General features: G+C 26.4%; 1 protein-coding gene across 1 annotated transcript; it reads left to right on the plus strand.

Annotated features, from left to right (window-relative positions):
- The first annotated feature begins 16640 nt into the window (after positions 1-16640).
- LOC145835713 (uncharacterized) lies at positions 16641-18842 on the plus strand. Its single transcript, XM_082943417.1, has 2 exons — positions 16641-16845; positions 18480-18842. Exons 1-2 carry the CDS (start codon positions 16662-16664, stop codon positions 18722-18724), a joined length of 429 nt encoding a protein of 142 aa, XP_082799543.1. The 5' UTR covers positions 16641-16661; the 3' UTR covers positions 18725-18842.
- Positions 18843-21615: the final 2773 nt, after the last annotated feature.

Genomic DNA, 21615 nt, shown 5'->3' on the forward strand with positions numbered 1-21615 from the left:
ACTAAAGAACCAAAAGGTTCTTCATGCACCCGGTCTTAGGACCAAAAATTTTGAGTTCTTTTATTTGTCGTTTAATAAACAATATATACTGTTCAGTTTTATAAACATTAATTGTACAAATTTCACAACTATGGTAAATGACAGTAAACTTATGCATGTATAATTCACAAACGTTATACTTTATTAACTATTTGAAATTGTTAGGAGTATTGACTTATTGCAGTTTCCTATGAAATATAAAAGGAGTTAGTGGACAGATCTAAACAACTATTCATTACAACTTAGTTAGCGAAGTTATATTTTTCACTGTTGAACAACTTAATAAAATGTACTTTTCTATAATGTTTTTAGAACCATCAATTTTTATTAATCTCGAGAAAAACTCCTTTTGTAAGGACTTAATTTTGAAGAGCTATATTTTAAACTTTAAGAAGTTCTTTACTTTGAACAAAAATATGTTATTGTTTGATTGCTATTATTTTTATTAGTAAAAAAACATCTACAGATTTTTTGATAAGTATACAAAATTAATCAGTTTGCTAATTTTTCAAGTTGAGAGCATATTCGCCAGGCCAGATCTTATGATTTTTAATTTGCTTTAGCTTTTCCTTCAATTTTTTATTTAACCAGAGCCGTTGTAAAAAAGATCTTATCATTTTTAGCCAGTTTAACACTATTAAGACCTTAATTTCTAAAATTTAAATTCATAATGTAATTGTTATATATAACAGTTATATAACGGGCAGTTTCCAAAGTGTTTTGCAACCCAACTTGTAATGCAATGATCGTGGGAATCATGGTCGCATTTCCCAAACTTTGCAACGAACTCCCCGATCTTGTTCGCGGACAGACACTGGATGCACTGGTCCATGATGTGGTGTTTGCAGACATTTTTTGACTTTGGTTTTCTACGTCCACGTGGCCACGGCAAAATTTTTCTTCACTTTAAACAGCTTTTCAGGCTGGTTTTGTGAGGCTGCCTTAATAGTTGAGGTTGTGGCCATGGAAGCTGTTTTTTATTCATTTTTATCAATTAGTTTCATGCTAATATTGTTTTTTAAATATGCTAATTTATTTTTTGTTCAAGAGTTACTAAAAAATTATTATGAATTTGTAACCAAAATTTGTAAAACGCATCCAATAAATTTTGAGTTTACTAAATATATTGTTATATCAAAACAGAGTTGGTTTTAAAACGTAAACTAAAATAACTAACAGAGTATATAGATCTTAATGTTTTCTTTTAATAAAGTTATATTACAATTTATGTCATAGTTTACAAAAAGTTTGATCATACCACAAGCTTTCATTAGACTGAGACCGGTTAAGTATTAAAAGTGTTTACTAAGTCTTATTCATTTTACTGTTTTTAAATTTTTTTCATAACTTTATTGAAGGTTTATTGTTCTTTTTCAAACTTGTTTCAATCCTGTCACATCTTAATAAGTTTTAGCATGTTACACTTCAGACAGTTAGCATAGATATTAATGTTATTAAGTGAAAACTTAGTCGCAAAACTTTTATTTAATGGACACTATAAACACTTTCTTTTATTGGGAACTAGAGGTGACGGCCAAGATTCTTCAAGTAACAGACAAGACAAATATACAGGTAAGCCATTTTATCAGGGATTTGAAAATTTAGTAAAAACACTGGGAAATTAAAGTTTTTGAAACTAGAAACTTTAAAAAGTTTTAATATGTAAATGATGAAAATAGGAAAAGAAATAGTTTTTTTTCGGTTTTTATTTATTTGAAAACACCTATTGAGTAGGGTTTTATTACTTTTTCAATAAATTCATACTATTAAAAGCTGCATTTTACCTTTAGTTTTTTACTAAAAAGAGGTTAAAAAATTTACACTTTAAAAATGTGGAAACATTTTTTTTTAAAACCGGTGGCCTACTTGTAATCAAATTTTCAAATACAACTTTGGCTAAAAATCTTCTGTAGCACACCACCTCATCCTGACCACAAAGCTGTTTAGTTGCAATAAATTTCGTCTGTCAGTTTAAAATGGGATATGACGAGTATCAGCCAGCTATTGAACCAGAAATGAGTTACAGTGCAAGGTACCTAAAATTTCTAAAGATAATATAATCTAGTTAAAGACAGAAATTAAACCGGTTGAACCAACTGCTTTAATCTGCCGTTTAAGCACTTTAGACTAAAACTTACAACATCTTTCCAGTTTATTATATGCAGTATAAAAATGTCCAACAACTCCTGTTTATTAAAAAACAGAAGACAAAACTTGGTCTGCAATTTCAGAAAATAAAAATATCTAGAGAACTACAACGTCAAATGCTAGATAGAAATGCTGAGACAGAAAATATAACTTTTTTGAATGGCCTTTAAAATCAACATTGTTTGGAAAGCAGGTAATAAACCCTAGGTTTCTAGAGTTTTGCTTTAAATCAACGACTGTAGAAGCTACGTAATGTCTTGATAAATTTTTATAGCGTTAAATAGCTACTTATATTTACTCATCAAGATTTTTGAACTGTACTTTAAAATTAGCCGTTAGTCAGCTGTGATTTACCGTAGCACAAGGAGAAAAAATGCTGTGTTTGGTTCAAAGTAAAAACACATTATAAACCTTTACTTTGGACCAAACACAGCATTTTTTCTGCTTATAAACTTGTAAACCTCAGCGAACAAAGTACAAGTCTGTAGAGCATTTTATGAGCAACGGACTTTAATGATAAAACTCTTTTATCGCTTGAAAACAATATAAAAATATTTTTAAGTTCATAGTTTTTTAGAAAAAAGAAACTTTTGATTGTATACAACAGTTAACGTGATATCAAACAAAATAGACATCACAGTACACTCCTTAAACAAAGAACATTTTAGTTGTTATTATGAAAAGCTTAAACTTGTTCTCTCCACATTAGTTATTTTAGAGCTGAATAGCGTGTGGTGACTGATTAAAATTTGCTTACCCTGTTATAGATTTTATGCTTCCAAGCTGCTTCAAAGTAATTCGATACCCGCTGAGTGCAAAGCAGCAGTTTTTCTTTTAAACAACTTGGAGTGAGATCTACAGTAAGACTTTAAAAAAAGCCATGTTGGAAAACAATCAATCAGGTTAAATTGATTTAAAAATCTTCAATCAGTGGTTACATGAACCCCTTGCATAAAAAGTTTAAAATGTATAATTGAAACATAAATAATGCTTCAAATAAGTAACCATTTTGCTTTGTGGCAAAATTGATCTAATATTAGAGTTATAACGTAATTTATTATTTTTTTCTTCTACGTATAAAATAAAAAGGATCACTCATTTATTTTAATGTTTATATTCAAAAACCTTGAATACATTTGGCTCTTAGCTTGTAGACAACATGAAATTTATGGAACGTACACAATCATTTGACCCATAGCTAGTATAACATTTTTGCTTTGTGGTTTAGTTTTTAAAAAGTGGTCAAATCGATAAATATGCATTAAAAAAACTTTTAAAACTACAGCTTTAGACCCCTCTGAAATGTGCACAAACTTAAGTAAGTGGGCTTTTTAAACTAAAGTTAAAATAGATTTAAAGTACTCAGACCAACTTAAAACTCTCAAATTTCTTCTGAACAAAGTGCTACGAACCGAACCTAAGCTCACGGGTAGCTAAATACCAACAGCGAGAAATTTTAGTTGATGCTTGTGATAACTACACAAACATTTAAGCCGAGTAGGTATAATCAGCTGATAAACACCATACCAGTAACACTCAAATCTATTTTAAAAAGTTTAAAGAACCATGTGTGTTTAGTTTTTTCATGAGTAAAAACACTACTAAACTGTTTCTTATTATTTTTAACAGTTTAAAAGTAACTTTACTTTTATTTCTAATGATATTTTGATAACAGTCTAGTGTTTTATCTCTTGAAACTAAATTTTGGTTAAGGTTTGTTTTAAAAGTATAAACAAAAGCGAAGATTAACTGTAAAATTATTTCTTTTTTCTGTCATATTTAAAAGAAAAATTGCTTATTTCAACAAGCTATGTTTAAGATATTAGTTTAATTTTTTTTATGTTAGTGTTATCATTCAGTCAGTTACGAAAAAGTTAAAGCTTGTCACGTTTGTTCTCTGTTGTATAAAACTTATTTTTCCCAACTTAAATTTCTAATTTATTTTTAGTTTTCAAACAATTTAAACTTACCAACAACTTTGTCAACAAACATGACTTTAACAAAAGACTACTTGTATTATTGAACTATTAAACTGTAAAACACCTAATTACTAAAAAATACAAAACAGGTACAATCATTTGAAAACATTATATTTATAAAACGTCTTAAGAAACAAATTTATTATAATTTTTTCAGATACTTAGATTATTAATTTTTTACATAAACTAACAAGTTCTGTGCGTAAAAAAAACTTTTCGATGCACATTAACGCGCATTCTTTTAACTGTTTAAAAAGTTAGAAGTAAAAGGTACTACTTTAGCTGCTTAGCACTAAGACTTTATGAACTTTCCTACTGGTTGTGTTCTTTAAGAATTTTAAATACTATCAGGAATCACAGGAAACTACACATCTCAAAAACGATAAATCAAATACTTAGAGACCACATATTCTTTAGAGCTTAAATGAAAAGTTTTATAAAAATCCAAAGAAAAGGTAAAAATACTATCTAGTTTCAATGAAAACTAGTATTTTTAGCTATAACAAGTTTTACTAACACAACATCTAGAAGAAATGCAATAAACATATAAAATCTATAAACTAATGACAGAAAAATGAGAACTTGTTTTAACCTAAATACTCTTGTAAAATTTTAAGATAAAGTACTCTACAAGATGGTCTTTGCCAAATAGTCATTTCTGATAACTAAACAATATACCAACTAATTCTACTAGCCCATAGGTATGGGCTGGGCAACATTTCTAGTTAGATTCAACAGCAAAAATCTCTTGCAGGACTTTTTGAAAAAATCTAAGAAGCCGCGTAAGTTTGATCAAAGTAAAAAACACTGTTTATATATAATTGTAATCAATAACTGATCATTTAATAAAATCTTGTATGTAAAAAAATAAACACACCTAACTGTTTATCTAAATATCTCAATCTTATTAGTTTGGTACAAGATTTTTTTAAGCTAAAAAACACGTCGCATCCAGAAATTTCTGCTAAAGGGCCAAACCCGGTTGTCCACATTTAAAACTGGTTATACTACTAGGTATAGAGATCCTAAGTATAGTAAGTTACCTCAGGTGTCTTAATTGCTTTAAGCATCGTAAGTGCTGTAGGTTTGAACATAAAAACTAGGATAAGTGATATTAAGGGTTGGTGGGCAGTTGTTCTAATTATTTACAGGTAACTTTTGAGGTTTTGAATAGACTGCGTACTTTTGAAAAGTAACATATAAGTAACCATAAACAACAAGAAAACTCTCTAGAGGCGAAAATTGAATAGAATGACTGTTTTATAATCACTACTGTAGTATTGAAAACTAAATTAAAGCTTAATTTAAAACTCTATTACAATTAATCTCAGTTTTATTATTTTTAACAATTTCTAAAGGTAAATAAAACACGTGTTTTTTGCTTGGCGGGCCTCATTTGGTCGTAAATTGCTATCTCTTAAATTATAAAATACCGAAATAAAATAAATATATTATTATATTTAAAAATAACTAAAGCCACCAGGTATTCTTTAGTATCGTAGAGGTTAAACAGCAAACAGGGATCTTAGTAAAACCAAGCATGTAGTTAAACTCAGGTGTTTATAGTAAATTTGACTGAATTACAAAGAATATTGTTTGTTCAAAAAGCGAACAGCGAGTATATATTAATTGTAATATATGTATATATGCACTATACTATAATTAACAAATAACCCAAATTGCTATATATATATATATAAACTGCTTTATAAAGTGAATAAGACTTAACAACCCAAATACATAATTTATTTGTAAACACGTTTTTTAAATCAAAAGCATATTCTCATAAAACGTTTCATTAGATTGTGAATCTAACTCATGTTCAAATTGTTCTATGCACCGTCACAAATCGAATTTAAACTTAAAAGCTGATTATCACAGCATAGCATAACAAATACTTTAAACTATATAAATCATTCACCCTACAACAACAGCCAGACTTTGGTACGAATTAAAAACTATTTTAACCATGACCAATACGTCGTAATACAACCTAAAAACACTCATTTTTGTATAAATAAACATTGTCAGTTAGCATGGTTTATTAGTTGAACAATAAAAAAAATACAATAGTGATAATCTAGTATATGTCCTTGCAAGTTCCGCACGTGTAGGGGCAGTCCTCTCGAACGAACCACGAGTACTGGTTGGTGACGTCACAGTAGCCCCTCGACGCCCACTTCTGGCACTTGGTCATCCTTTTGTTCGACCCGCATTTTTTCGTCCTGGCGCCGTCCTCTTCCTTGCAAGCTGGAATGACGTAAAGTTTTTAGAACAAAAGTCAGATTACAAGGTGGAAGAATAAAAGATCGTTTGCTGTTTTTGTGCAAAAATGTTTATGAACAAGTACAGTTTTGGTTTGTAAAGCTGAAATAGTTTTACTATTTTAAATTGACTCTTAATTTGTACGGCTGGTCAAAACACCTAAAAAAAGTATTCTTTGTAAAACTATTAAAATACTTTTAGTTACGCTCCTTTCCCAGAAATCCTGAAATCCAGACGGAAACCAAAACGAGGACCATTTTATTAAGGCCGGTAATACTATTTGTAAGTTTTTGACATTTTAAAAAGTATATCACTAAAAACAATTTTGTTTACAGGCAAACTTATTAAACCTTTAAACCGTAAGTACGCATAGTTTACTTTAATAATGTTGTTATATTTTTTGGAACTGACGACCTAATTACTTGAAACGTTTTTTAAAAAGAAAAATTTCAAAAAAATGAATATTAATAAATTATTTCCTTCAATAAAGTTAACAAACTTATTTGTTTGGTTAAAAACTAGAGTCATAAAAATAATAAAATACATTCTTAACATGCTGAGTGTTTCTTAAGCGGTCACATGAAAAAAAAAAATTATACGACCTAAATTTACTTTTTAATTAATTCTTAAGCTCAAAATTTTAAATAAACAAACATTTAACTTTGAAAAGAAAATAGTTGTTTGAGTTTTTTTTTTTTATACTTTGCAAAAAATTAACAAAAACGTTTGAAAAATTAATTATGTTAAGACTTTTAACTCCAACATTAAATTAAATTTAAGCTATCAGTTTTGATTTTGTATATTTACCAAGTATTTTAAAATTCGTAATATAACTCACAAAGTAAACTTACTTAAACTTAATTACAAAGCTTTAAATCAAGCTTAGGTTTATATCTAAACAATCAAATGTTTAAAGTTTTCATTAGATTAAAGTTATTATTTTTGTTTGCAGAAAGGCATAAAAATAATTTGAATTTTTACTGTTAAAAAAACTTTAAACAACAAATATTTTGAAAACAGTTTAAAAAAAAATCATGAATACTACTCTACTGTTTACAAAAAAATATGTAAATAAAGTTTGTATACAATATAAGTAAAGGTTTCTTAAATTTCATTATATCAATGGTTGATTTCACTAAACATCTAATACTTTCGTATCGTAGTATAAATAGGGATTTGTAAGTTTGAAATATTTTTAAAAAGTTTGTTTTTATATGTTTTCCCAATGAAAATTTAATCAAGCCTAAAATTCAATCAATAGATTTTTTCAAACTAGTTAGAATAATTCAATTGAAAAAAGTTATCTAATTTGAGTGAAAAGTTTATAAATTTGTGCACTTTTCTTAAAACACATGGGTGTTTTTTTCAAACTAAAGAAGTAAAATATCATATTTTGTACTTTCGTGTTTTGACAGTCTTTAGATGCTTAAAAGATCGTAAATATTAACTATTTCCGTTTAAAAGGAACATTTTTTATTTCATTTATTAAATCAAAATATCAAAAATAGTTTAGTAAGTTACATGTGAGCTTAAACTGTATATGATTTTCAAACAAATAAGAAAATGAACCGTGAACTAGCTGTCAACTTTGTTAGAGGCCACTGAGGTATTAGTTAAGTATTATATATTTTTATAGGCTCTACATGTGCTATTTTTCACAATCTTTAAAAGTTTATCAGGTTCAAGACAAATATAAAACTGCAAAAACATATAAATTTTACCATTGTTTTTTAAATTTTTTTCACAAAAACCTATTTTAAATACGACTAACTCATTAATTTAGCTTTGTAAAGAAAGCTTTAAAATCACTTTTCAAATTATGAAAATTACTTATATATCGTAAAAATGTTATTTGACTTGTATTTTTTTCCATAACTAAAATTTTAATTTAAAATTTATTCAGACTTTTTTTTAAATAAATATCAAATTACCTCGCGCAAACTACCATAACTTCAGTGTAGATTTAAGTTTTTAGCTTAGTTTAAAACTTTAAACTTAGTAAAATCTTGACATTTTATTACTAAATCTAAAAGAAAACTGAAAGATGGACTTTTATTTTCTACACCTAGTTGCAGACCTAGTTGTGACAATTGCATTGCACAGTTTGTATTTGTCTATATTGTCACATTGCGAAAACTGCAAACTAGTGAAAACAAAAAGTAGATGGATTATTTGAAACTTGAATAAATACATGTGGTAACCGGAAACAAAGAAACTCAACTTACGGACGCATTTTTGGTCGACCACCGATCCACGCTCCGTCTTCAATACCAGCCCCTGGCCAGTTTGACAATTTCCAGCAGCGTCCGTTTGTCCGTTGACGACCGCGGTTGCCAGGGACAACAGTGCGAAAGTAACGAAAAGCTTCATTTTTCTCCCGAGTCGTCGTGTTCGGTGTTCAGCTGGTAAACAATCTCAACACACATTTGCGGTGCGATTCGCAATAAACGCCCCGGGGTGTCTGTGCGCGTCGTTTCCTGGGCAACCGTTGTTTTTTGGCGCGATATTCATATATCGTGCTAGGTCATTTTTCATTGACTGTCAACAACTTAAATTTAAAATTTCAACGGAAATAATCGCGCGAAATCTGACTCTATCCGCTTTGAAGTCGGTTAGTAGTTTTTTTTTTTTAGTTGTAGATTGCTTTTTTTTTCATAATGAAAACTTGTATACACACACACTAAAATTCCGTTTTGATTCATTGCAGTCAAGTTTTTTTATTTTTAAAAATAGTAAAGTTTCTTATAATTTAATATTATTACCATATATTTCATAAATTTCAGTAATTAACCAAACCATTAAATACCATTGTGAAAGATTATACTTTTTTATATGTAAATTTATAGGTTTTTGTTACCAAAATTTGTGGTCTGAATTTTTTAAACGATTAAACAGACTACACCCTAACAGTCTTGTTAAACAAATTTAGCGGGTGAATAGTATATCTCGAGTGATTCAAAAACTAGTTCTTTTTTGCTTTGTGTAAACAATCGATAAGTGGTTTTTATTATTAAATACACTATCATTCTTAAAAAATGTTTATGCAATATATTTTTATCATAAGCAGTGATTTTTATATCATTAAACTATTTTTTACTGATAATTTACTTATCTTTGTTTAAACTCATAAATAATTAGTAATTATGTATGATTATTGTAAACAAATTCTGTATCTTAATCTATCTATTTATCGAACATATTTAAAAAAAAAGAACATTTGATTCATATTCAAAGTACTAATACGTGATTTACTTTTAAAAGTTTTGCAGTTTTTCGGTAGCAATGATGTAAACTTTTTTAAAGCACTGAAACTAAAGTTTTTTGTAAAACACCTCCTAAAAATTTTTTCATAATTAAACCAACTTTAAATTAACATAAAAAATTAAGAATATTTTTTTAACAGTTTCGACTTTAAAAACTTTAAATTCAAAACCAATTGGTAAATTATGTACAACAATACTATAGCTTTTATTATAGTATTTTATTGTAATACAAAAGCTTTAAACTAAGATTTTTTAATTTAAAATCGAATCGAAGTACATTATAATTTCCTAACTGTATTTTGCTTTCAAACTTTGTTAAGAAACTGAATTGATCACGTTCCTTAATCAAACTATTTTTACTATTTTTTTTACTTTCAATGTTTAAAATAAACACATTTTTATGTACTATAAATAATTGTATTTTTTTTAAACTCGTATCTGTTTATGTGAATAAATACCTTTGAATTTTACTACATTTATACCGTTTTTTTTTAGTCATAGTTTGATAGGCTTTTTTTTATAAATATATTGTTTTATTTTTTGTTTCAGCTGTATGGATACATAACTAGTTTTTTTAACTAAAATTATCAGAAAAACATATTAATATTTATTGGTATGTACGTTTTGCATTTTGTAGATTAACAAACACAATTATTTCATAAGTTTAATGTTTCCGTCTAAATAAACTTTTAAACTCTGCTTTATTTTTAAATACTTAGCATTTATAATTTACTTAATTTTTATATCTATTTAATAAAAAAAGTTATCGATTTTCAAACCTTTACTTAGTTATATTTATCGTAAACTTACATAGTATTGTTGTAAAAAAGTTTTAAATAATCATTCTAACCAATAATTAATTACATATTGGTATACTTTTTTAGAACACTTAACATGTCTATAAGATTTATATTGCTAACTTTGAGATATTGTTTTAAATTTAAAATACTTTTGATTTACTTTATAAAAAAAGTTCTGTTCGTCCTTAGAGTACTAAATAAAACTTTATTGCTTTTTAGTAAATTTGGGTTTTATAAAAGACTTAATTTATATTTATATTGTTATATTATTGTTTTATTTATATTATATTTTGATATTTAACTACCTCCAAGTTTTCTTTCTAGTCACCCTTTTCTAAATTAAAAAACTGAAAAGCTGATTAGTAATAACTTTCTACAAAGTTAAGTTAGAGCAAAAATATTTTTATAATAAAATGTATTATTTATAAATTACAGCTAAAATTATATTTCAAACTTTTAGGTTATATGTACATTTTTTATCAATGTTTTATTAGCAGATTCTAATTACAAAACAATGTTTTTCTTGAAAGGGCTCTAAAGTTATAACTTGAATTTTATTCATATATCATATTATACTTTTTATAAAAAATATTGGTGTACTTTACTTTTCAACCAACTTTTGAGTTTCAAAACCCGTTTCAAAAATATTGTTTTTTTATTATACACCATTTTTTATACGGTTATTATTTACTTTAAGTATACTGTAGTCTGTAATTAACTTTTTTGAATTTTGGTGTATAAAAATTTTAAAAGCAAAGTAATCATGAAACCTTTGTCCTGGACATGACGATAAACTGTTTTGGTGTTCGACTTGATAACCGAAAGGTTTTTTTGTACACCAAGTCCTTGTACTAAACTTTTTTAACGTATTTTTTGTCGTTCAATAAACAATCAACCGTGTTATTTAAAAGTTATGAAAGTGTTTAAAACAAAAATAGAAAATTTAAAAAACTAAAGCTCACATAAACTTTGTTTTATTTTAAAAATAATAAATTAGCTTTTCTGTATTGCTTGAACTTGTTTTGCCTTTTTATTTAATGTTTTCTGTCATTTAAAAAAACAAAGAAATTAATCAAAGTATTTTTATTTTTTAAATGAAATTAAAAATAAAGTAACTTTAAAAACAGAAAGTGATTGATGTAATTGTTAAGTTTTTGTTTATTTTTGATATCTAAATTAATAAAGAATTTTTTATTCAAACTTGTTTCAAACAAAACATTTTTAAAGTTTTTTTAATTCAACGTGCTATAAAAAACTGTTCCTTATTAAACCTTAAGTAATTTTTTAACAAACAACATAGAATATACATAGGTGCATTAAAATTTGTTAAGGTTGATTAGATATTTTCTAAAAAAAATTTAGTTAATCGAAAATAACCAAAATACCTGAAAACGTATATCTTTTTTTGAATATAATTTCGGAACCAGAGTTGTTATTTAAGTTGCTATAAACAAATAGTAACACTCTGTATCAGCCTTAAAGTATTAAATCTTGAGGTTCAAAACCATGAAGTACTTTAATGTGTAATATACAATTTGTATTTATGGTGATTACAACCCTTAAATTCTGATTTGTGGTTTTTAGCTCTAATATGCTTAACCTGAAAAATATTTACCATACGATTTTAAATATTAGTGATTGAGTTTTTTGAATATAATTTCCGTACACTAAATAGCAGGATAATTGTTTTCATATCTATTTATTAACAATATTTTAATGCTTATTTGCCTATTTTGACATTTATTTGGTTTTGTTTTTAAATAACTGTTATATTACGATACTATAGTTTGGAAAAGGTATTCTAAATTTGCATTCCTTCAAAAAGAATAAAACCGTTTTCTGTACGACTTGTTTTTTATTATAATCTTTTTATTCATTATTACGGCTATCTTTAAAGTTTTAAAACATTAAAACAACTTTTGACTTTAACTTATTTTAGTGCTTTAGAACTTTATTTAGTACTGTATATTTTTTTTGTAGTTTAAAGAGGATTTACTTTTGTTAGTCTTAAACTAAAACAAAGTCTTTATTGAACTACTGTTTACTTAAGTTTTAAGAATATCAAGTTTTATTATTTAAATATCGTTATTTAAATCTATTTTAAACAACTAGTGGTGTTTAAAACCAGAAAAATTAGATATAATATCTTAAACTAGAGTATTTAATCTTATCATTTTTTATAAAATAAACCTTTATATTGTTTTTAAATATATCTAATTATGTATTTCTAGATACGCATTAAATACCTAAAAATTTGTCAGATACCTTAAACTGTTTGTGTTTTTTAAGACATTGCAATAAAGTTTAATATTTATATGTAGAATAAAACGTTATTTACATTACAATGTTTGTTTTAAAATAAAACAGTTAATTAAATAATAAAAAGAAAAAAAGCAATGTTAAGAATGATTTTAATTATATTTATATTAGTAAAACTTCTTTAGATTTCAATAACTATGTTACGACTACCAAGTTGTTTAGTGATAAGTTAGTTACAATGCAAAACGTTTAATAAACAGTTTATAATAGTATTGATAAAATCTCCGACAAAATCTAGAAAAAAACGCAATATAAGCTTATTTATGCAATATACAAATTTAAATGTACCACAAAGTGTTTGAATAGGAGCAACGCCTGAAAATTAATCCTAAAAATAACCAAAATAATAAGTATTAACACCGGTTAAGCGTAATTGATGTTTTTATATTAAGGTTTACCACGACCTGTAAATTTTTCAAAGCATGTTTTAAACGATTGACACTGTTTATTTTTTGATGCCACTTTATAGTTATGGTTTATGGTTTACCAATTAACTTCATGCTGTTAAATCCGTGTTGTCTTTTGTTGTCTAATTTAAATTCTAGCTCGCATATTTTTCCAGCCCAAAGCCTATACGCGAACCTTTTTATATTTTAATTTAGAATTTTGTTTAAAAATTTATTTCTTTTTAGTATTATGCTTAGAGCTACTGAAAACTGTAAAAAATAGCGAGAATTATTTAAACCTTCGTTTTTGCTCTTTTAAACCTAATGATTTCAGATATTTTTATGATTAAAATTTGTTTTTCATTACTTATTATTTTTCTTACCTTATAGCAATTTAAACACAGCTTTTATTGATAAACAAACTATTACAAAACACGGCTTAACATTTAGTGTGTTGTAAAGTGTTTTATCCTTATTGAAAATGCTTTTATATCTTAAAGTTCTTATTTTCATAAAGGAATTGTTTTATTTGTAACTTGATAACTTGAACTTTTAAGAAATAGTTCCTAGATGTTGCAGCGATCGATTATTACTTAATTGACGATTTTTATATAATTATACTCATTTTTATGTATCAGATTACCACTCGTTCGATAACTTATGTATTTTTGTGAATTCATTGTGAATAATTTTAAAAACCAAGTTGCTCTTGAAATATTTATTATTAAACTAGTTACGTATTTGAAAAATAGCTCAATTCTCTACAAGGTTTAAGCTTAAAGTTTTTAATTGGCTATAAGCTTAAAATTATTGTTTTTAGCCAATTTAGATAAAAACAAAAAGTTTGCTCATATAGACAAATACCAATAAAACTGATTACATGATGAAAATTGAAACAAAATTGCCTTCAATTTCAATAAACAAATTCTTGAAAAAACACAAAATTCAATAAAAATAATAATAGTTTTGAGCTATGATTTATTGTACTAAAATTTCAAACATCAAGTATATTTCTTCTTTCAAAACTTAAAAAAATACAACTGAGATACGTTATTTAAATCTATTTAATCATTTTTTACAATAATTATAGTTTAGAGTCTTTTGAGTTTAAAAATAATTTAATTTAATTTAAGCGGTAAAAATTTCATAAAAGTTTATATATGTATTTTATCAAAAATTGAATTATTTAATAGTTTAACTAGATATATTTTGTATAGAAAACTAAATGTACATTTAAGTATTGGTAGTATATTTTTTAAACTGGGAATTTAAATCATAAACATAAAAAGTTTTTCAATTTTTTGAAGTTAAAAACGTATTTTTAATTGACCTTGTAGTCAATAATTTTAAATTGGATAAGTACTGTGTGTTGCTTATGCACTTGCTTGTATCTTAACAAACGAAAAGGTATTCAAAGAAAAAGTTTTTTTTTTCTTTTGTTGAAGGATAAAAATAATATACAGTACTAAGTTGTACTTTTAATTAGCTTATCTTTAATTATTATGCTGGAAGACGGTATGTTAAAATAAAATATACCTAACACTAAAATTTAGTATTTAAAACTACTAACTGTTTTTTTATTTCTCTGAATTCGATATTTTGGAATAAAACACAATAAAAAAACGTATAGTTTAAAATAAAACTGTTAATTCTGTAGCTAGGAGTAATTGTTAACGTATAATTGTTTAAAACTCTTGCTAATTAAAACTTTTCAGTATATTATTAATTGTTTCATAGCTATCACTTCTATTTAGTCTCATCTTGCCAAACAAAGTTGTAAGAATATTTGATTTTGTTAAGACTTCTGAACACCGTTTCCCTTTTTTTCAAATAAGTTACTTTACTTTTTGTTTGTATTTAGTTTATTAAAATCTAATTTTATAAACTTCTCAAACTTTCACAATTACAACAATTAGCTTGTTTTATAACTAGTTTGTTTGAAATTATAAAATGTATCATTAAATTAGTTAAAAAGTTACTTTTATGAAAAAACTTTAAGAGATGTTAAAAAAAGTTATTAAAAATTTGTATACATCAAAGTAGTACAAAAATTATTGTTAGTAAAAAAAGTTGTATTTAGATCTTAATGACATATTTGTCTTATGCCTATAATTAAAATTTGTTTGGTGGTTCTATTTAACTTATTTGATAGTAGTAAAAAAATGTATTAAATAAAAAATATATTTACGTTTAAAGTATATACTACCTTCATTAAACTTCAGATGTCTACAGTCTTTTAAGTTGTGCTTATACTTATCTTTTTTTTAAAAGTTAAATTTTTTAATCTTGTGGTTATCTACTCAGAAAATATAAAAATTCAGTACTTGTTAAATTTTATGATTACTAAGTGTAAGCTCATCTAAAGTCTTCATATCTTAAAATCTAAAAACAGTTCAATATCTCAAAAACTGTTTAAATTAAATTTATTTTGTATTTTGTGTGTTGTACTTTTATCTCGCAAAATACTCAATATTCATATATGTTAGTGATTAACTATTTTGATAGAAATTATACTACAACACAACATATTAAAAAAAGCTTTCAGCCTAAAACTTTTAGAGCGTTGTACTGTTTACAACCTCGAAAACAAGTTTGTAATTTATTGAAAAAACAAATAGAGTTGTTGTTCCTAAAAATATTTTTCATCACAAGTTTACAAAACCACACTCATAAACAATTTAGCAACGATCTAATACATCAAACTAAGTGCACTTGTATAAATATTATTAATTAGAAATAAAAAAATATCTGCCACACCAAGGTCTTGTTTGTTTATACAGTCACGTTAATTAAACAGAAAAAAAATTACAATATTTTCACCAGAGTAAATAAACATCATGAAGTAATTTACGCTTAAGAAGCAATAAAACACTAAATTATATGTCTTTATTTCACATAGTCAATAACTGTCGTGTTTAAGATGCGATACTGTTGCATAATAATTTAAAACCATTTGAATTTACATAACTAAATAGTGTGTTTCAATAAACAAAATTAAGGTAACTAGAAATCAGAAAATATACTATGATTTTTTTTAATTTTTCCTCTCACACACGTCTAAAGAGTTTAAAAAACGATTTTCAAAGTATTATGTCGTAATTTTTCCTCCAAGCTTTTATTTTAGCTTCTACCAGTTCTAATGTAGTAGCTGGTCGTAGTATGTAAGTTGTCACTTTTACTGACTTATACATTTTAAGTAATCAGTAAGAAGTCAGTCTTAATTTTTTTTTTCGTACGGGGAAAGAGTCGACTTTTACTTAAATCTAATCCGTCGCCAGTAACAATTCAGTCTTATTAAACCACGAGATGAGAATGTAATGTGTTTGCGCCTGAAAAAAGGCGGGCAAGGAAACAACGTGTCGATATGTTATCACCCGAGGCAGTTAGCGCGACTTGTATATATTCGCCGATGTGTATTGGCAAAATTAAACATTGCAGCTGAACGCGTCAGAATAAGTCAGAATGAAGCTTTCAGTCACTTTCGCGCTGCTGTCCCTAGCAGCCGTTGTCTTGAGCGACAAGGGGATCGTCCCCGGCGGGCACCCGTGGTACCCGGACAGGTGGCAGGATGTATCTGGGGTGTGTCCGGCCGGTGAGGGGTACGCCGTGCAGAGGGTTGAAAAGGGAGGCGGAAAATTCTGCACCCGTAAGTTTTTTTTTTGTATTTTTTTTCAATTATCTAACTAGAAATTTTTTGCAATCATTTTTTTAATGTTAATCTTTGTAATAGATTTTATACTCAAAAGGTGATTTAAAAAAAACGTTTTTTGTCGGTAAAATACAGGGTGCTTGTTGAAATAATTAAAACAAAAAGTTTGCATTTGTGAATATTTTTTTCTTGTTGTTGTTGGTGTAAATATTTTACTTTGGGAACATTTTTTCTGCCAACTGGGTAAGCACATTGAACACAGCGCAAAAGCGCGTACCTAACCGGCAGTGCGTACTTAGGAAAATTTTATTTGTAATTATTAACATTAACGCTAACAAAAACATGTTAAAAGCAACTACGGTTTACAAAAAACTATTTTAGCAAAATCTGCCAAAAGAAAAACTTTAATCATAAAAATAAAACAGGCTTGTTGGAAGTATATTGGAAGCCTTGAGTGTTTGTTTAGCATATGTATTTATTTATGTGTGTATATTTATATTGGACCCACAAAATATTCTAGTTCATCTTGTTTTTCGTTGTACCTTAAAATTTTACATAGTACAGTAGTACATAATTAATTACTAATTTTAAACTAATAAAGATTTATGAATACACTTTTAATACTTTTATTTAATTAAGTTTATTCAAAAAAACTAGTTTAGGGTTATAATATTTTACTAGTGATAATAATTGTTTAGATATATTTTTTCACTATACCTAGTTTTCTTGGTAAATAACACAACACTTAAAGGTAAAATTATGTGGTGCTCATAGTATACCATTGCTTACATAGTAAATATTAACAGTAATGGATTCTATAAGAAGTAAAAATTTTATAAATTTAAATAGATATTTTGTTTAAATGAATTCAGCAAGGTTACCATAATCTCAGGTCACTTAGGCTAATCAAGATAATTAACGCTTGTTCTTCAACCATTTAGGTTACTTTGATTTTGTTATCGAAAAACTCATGGTATTAACTTTTGTATTAAATTTAATGAAATTTTCTAACTTTATTAACTTTTTAGATTGTGTTAATTTTGTTCATTTAAGAGTTTAGTATAGTTTTTAAGTGTTTCTTATTCCTATGTTTTAATCATTGGGTAATGGTTATGCAACTTTAAATTGAACTGTTTATTATTTTCACTAAATAAAAAACTGTAAAAATTTTGTCTTATATAATGAATTTGATATAAAGTATTTAACTTCAAAACCTATTTTTCGGTTACCTTAGTTTTAACTTATTAAAACTTAAGACAGTATAACTTACTATAGAAAATAACATTTTTTATCACTACTATTAGAACTGTCTTTTAATTAAAAAGTAAAACAAAATTGCATTTTGAACTTTGAAAAAGCATTTTTCGGCCGACTAAAAAGTAGGTAGCAGGTCACTATACTTGATTTTTTTAAATTCTAAACTTTGAAAACGCCGAGTGCTACGAAAACATGACTAATTACAATATTTTTTACCAGCGTGTAAACTTGAGAACCAGACCAAAACCAAAAAAATAAAATTTTTGTTACAATCGTAACCATTTTTTTTTTAAACTCCTCCCAGACTTTAAAAGCGAAAATATCTCCCAAAAAAATTACAATTTCAAAAAAATTTAACACCAAACAACCCACAGCTTGCAAACTGGAGGACCAGACGAAGACTGCCAGCTGCAACAACAGCCGGAAGCGCACCATGTGCGAGAAGTGGCAGGAACAGGGGTACTGCATGGACTCGAACAAGTACGCGTGGTACGTGCAGAAGGAGTGCCCCGTCACCTGCAACGTGTGCAGGGTCGTCAAGGGCTCACCCATGAGCACAACGGGCAACACGTACAACATGTACAACGGCCAACCCATGGTGTACAGAATTAATAATTAGAAACATAACGTTTCAAAAAACCGTGCAACTTAATGCATTTATCTGTAAAATTTGTGCTTATTATTACTGGGTGTCTTTTTTTCTAACTGGTTTGAACAATAAACATAATGTGGTTAAATTTTGTATTTTTACTAAATTATAATGTAGATGTTTTATACAGTACTGTGTTGCTTGTTTGTTGAAATGCTTGAAAACAAATATATGTCAAGCTGAAATCGTAGTTTAAGTATTTAACCAAAATCATAATTTACAATTTTTAACTAATTTTAAGATTTTTTAAAAGTTATAAAACGGTAAAAAGTGACTTTTGTCACACCTGAGTAGAAAGTTTATTATAAACTGTTTATATTTACATTTTTACAATATAAAGTTTTCAAAAAAAATTGTAATTTTTAACTCTACCGATTCATCAAATCGGTTAAGCAAAAAACTATAATTTTTCTTTTATTTTTTGAGTTGCAGTTTTAGTTACTAGAATTAGAATTTTTGTGTTTACTTGTAGCACTTAATTGGTTAACATTTATAATAATTTCTAATACAAGCCTGATTGAAAAAAAGTATCTAAAGTAATTTGTTTTATTTGAATATTCATATATGAAAAACTAGTATTTTTAGCTGTCAACTAAACTTTCAATCTACAAAAGTAGATTAGCTCATTCATTAAGATATTTTCATATATCGTCTTACCAACAACATATTTACGTAGTTTACGTTTTTTTCAGTATACGCTCAAATTGTTTGAAAACTTTTTTGGTTTAAAACGAAATAAGTACATGAAGTTAAAAAAAAAGATTTTCAAGCTACGACTTATCAGCATTCATGATTGGATTCGCTTTCTATTCTATTTGTTTTCATTCGTAATTGAATGTAATTATTTTTAGATATTAACTTTTAGATGTAATGAAGTTTGTTATTTGTTTTCAATGCTGCTTGAACAACATATTTAAAAATAAAATTTTGCACAGCTACTAATTAAAATGAAGGCGATAAAATGTAATAATAGAACTCAACTGTCGTTTAGGTTTTCACTTTTTCACAAAAACAACTTACATAGAGCTACTAGTTAACCACATTTACATAATAAGCTAGCCTTTCTAGGCAACCTTTTAAAGTAAGAGTAAAATTTTCCTAAAACAAGTTGCTCGCGGGCCGCACTTTTTCAAAAAAGCTGTAGCAATCAATACAAAAGTAGTATTTTGTATATTAATGGCATAAAACAAACCATAATAAAGCATTTGTGATTACTAACTATTTAGTTAACAGCTGGATTTAAAATTTTTTCCACAATAGCTGTTTTTAACTCAATAAAAAAAAATTATTTTAGCTGAATAGTACGTCGTGGGTCGTAGGTTTTGCTTTGTGGGCCGCAGTTTCTCGAACCCCGGTCTAAACGCTCAACTTGCAACCTATAAGCTCTTGTTCGTTACTCCAAAAACTTTTATCATAAACGCATTTAAAAAATTCATCATAAAAAACTGAGTAATAATTTTGCTCCGAGTGATCCGAGTAATTCTTAAAGGTTTCCTTATTAAATGTCAAGGGTCACTTAAAGGTTGTAACTTTGAAAGTTTTTTTTAATTGTTTAGTCCCAAATCTTTCGTATGTGTACTTTTAAGGGCGGTTGTTTATAGCTGGAAGTTTGAAGAATACAGCTTTTAAAATTGTTTTAGAAAAGCTCAATTAAAAAGCAAAAATCCTTTTATACTTTAATAAATCTATATTACTGTAGTAAAAAGTTAGTAAACTTATAATTAAACTCTACTAGAAATGTAGTATACCCTTTGCAAGAGCTGTGTAACAAATATTTATTTGTGTCAAAAGTGTTTACTTCTATATAAAAGATAAATATTTGTTTTTCAAACTATTAACTAGTTGATGAAACGTAGGTAATATGATAAGTTAGACTAGCATTCAAAACCTACAACATTTGCTAGCAGCAGCCTAAAATATTTAAAATTTCTTTTGAGTAATGTTTGGTATAACATTTTTTTTATTTTTTAATAAAAACTTTTTAGTACCCTTTGTTTGCATAAACAGTAACAAACAAATTTTAAATTTTTACCCGAAAAAGTGTACTTTAAGCTTAAACAAATTTTGAAAAAAGTACTAAATAATAATTCAAATTTTTTTTTTTTTTTTTTTATAAAAAGTTAATACAATCACTATATTTTGTAGACTATTTAACAAAAGTTTACTTAACATAAAGGTGATAATTAAGTTTATAGTTCATCAAGTTATTTTTCAGTCTGTAATCAATAAGCCAAATTTATTATAAAGGATATTTTTGATATCTTTAAAAAATTTTAACTTTTAAATTTTCTTATATTTGCTTTTATAATATTTAAAATTAATAAAAAACATACTTTGAAATTATTAACAGGTTAATTTAATAATCTTTTTAAAGTCACTCAATTGATATATTTTCAAGTAACTCGCTTATTTGTTTTTATTTTTTACAATAATACTTATAAACTTTACAAGATTGTGTACACTTGGACAAAATACTTTAATTTTTACATTGAATATGATAAACTAATATAAATCTATAAGTCTGTCATTTAAATACTTATAACTAAAAGTAACAAACTATTAGTAGAAATCTCTGTTAAAAATAATAAACACAACTAAGCTAAAAAATAATTTTTAATAACCGTGACAAACTTCTAAATTTAAATTTTTGTAGACAATTGCGTCTTTTCAAAAACGACAATTTAGTTAATATTGTTAAAACAATAAACTACCGACTACACTGTGAGATAAAACCTACTATCTTGCCGCAAACATGTTTTGGTATCTGTTATCGGTTTAATCTTAATCTCTTTTTATATATTCAATTGACAGTTGTATATTTAGAGAAGCTGCTTACTTAAACCAAGAAGTACAAGTTTATT

Source organism: Thalia democratica, chromosome 5 (assembly GCF_965202585.1).
Source record: "Thalia democratica chromosome 5, ktThaDemo2.hap1.1, whole genome shotgun sequence".
NCBI classification, from domain to species: domain Eukaryota; kingdom Metazoa; phylum Chordata; class Thaliacea; order Salpida; family Salpidae; genus Thalia; species Thalia democratica.

Bases quoted from the DNA above. Each gene is read 5' to 3' on its own strand.
- LOC145835713 (XM_082943417.1), top strand. From the start codon at position 16,662: ATGAAGCTTTCAGTCACTTTCGCGCTGCTGTCCCTAGCAGCCGTTGTC. The intron at 16,846-18,479 runs GTAAGTTTTTTT...AACAACCCACAG, and splicing joins AGGCGGAAAATTCTGCACCC to CTTGCAAACTGGAGGACCAG.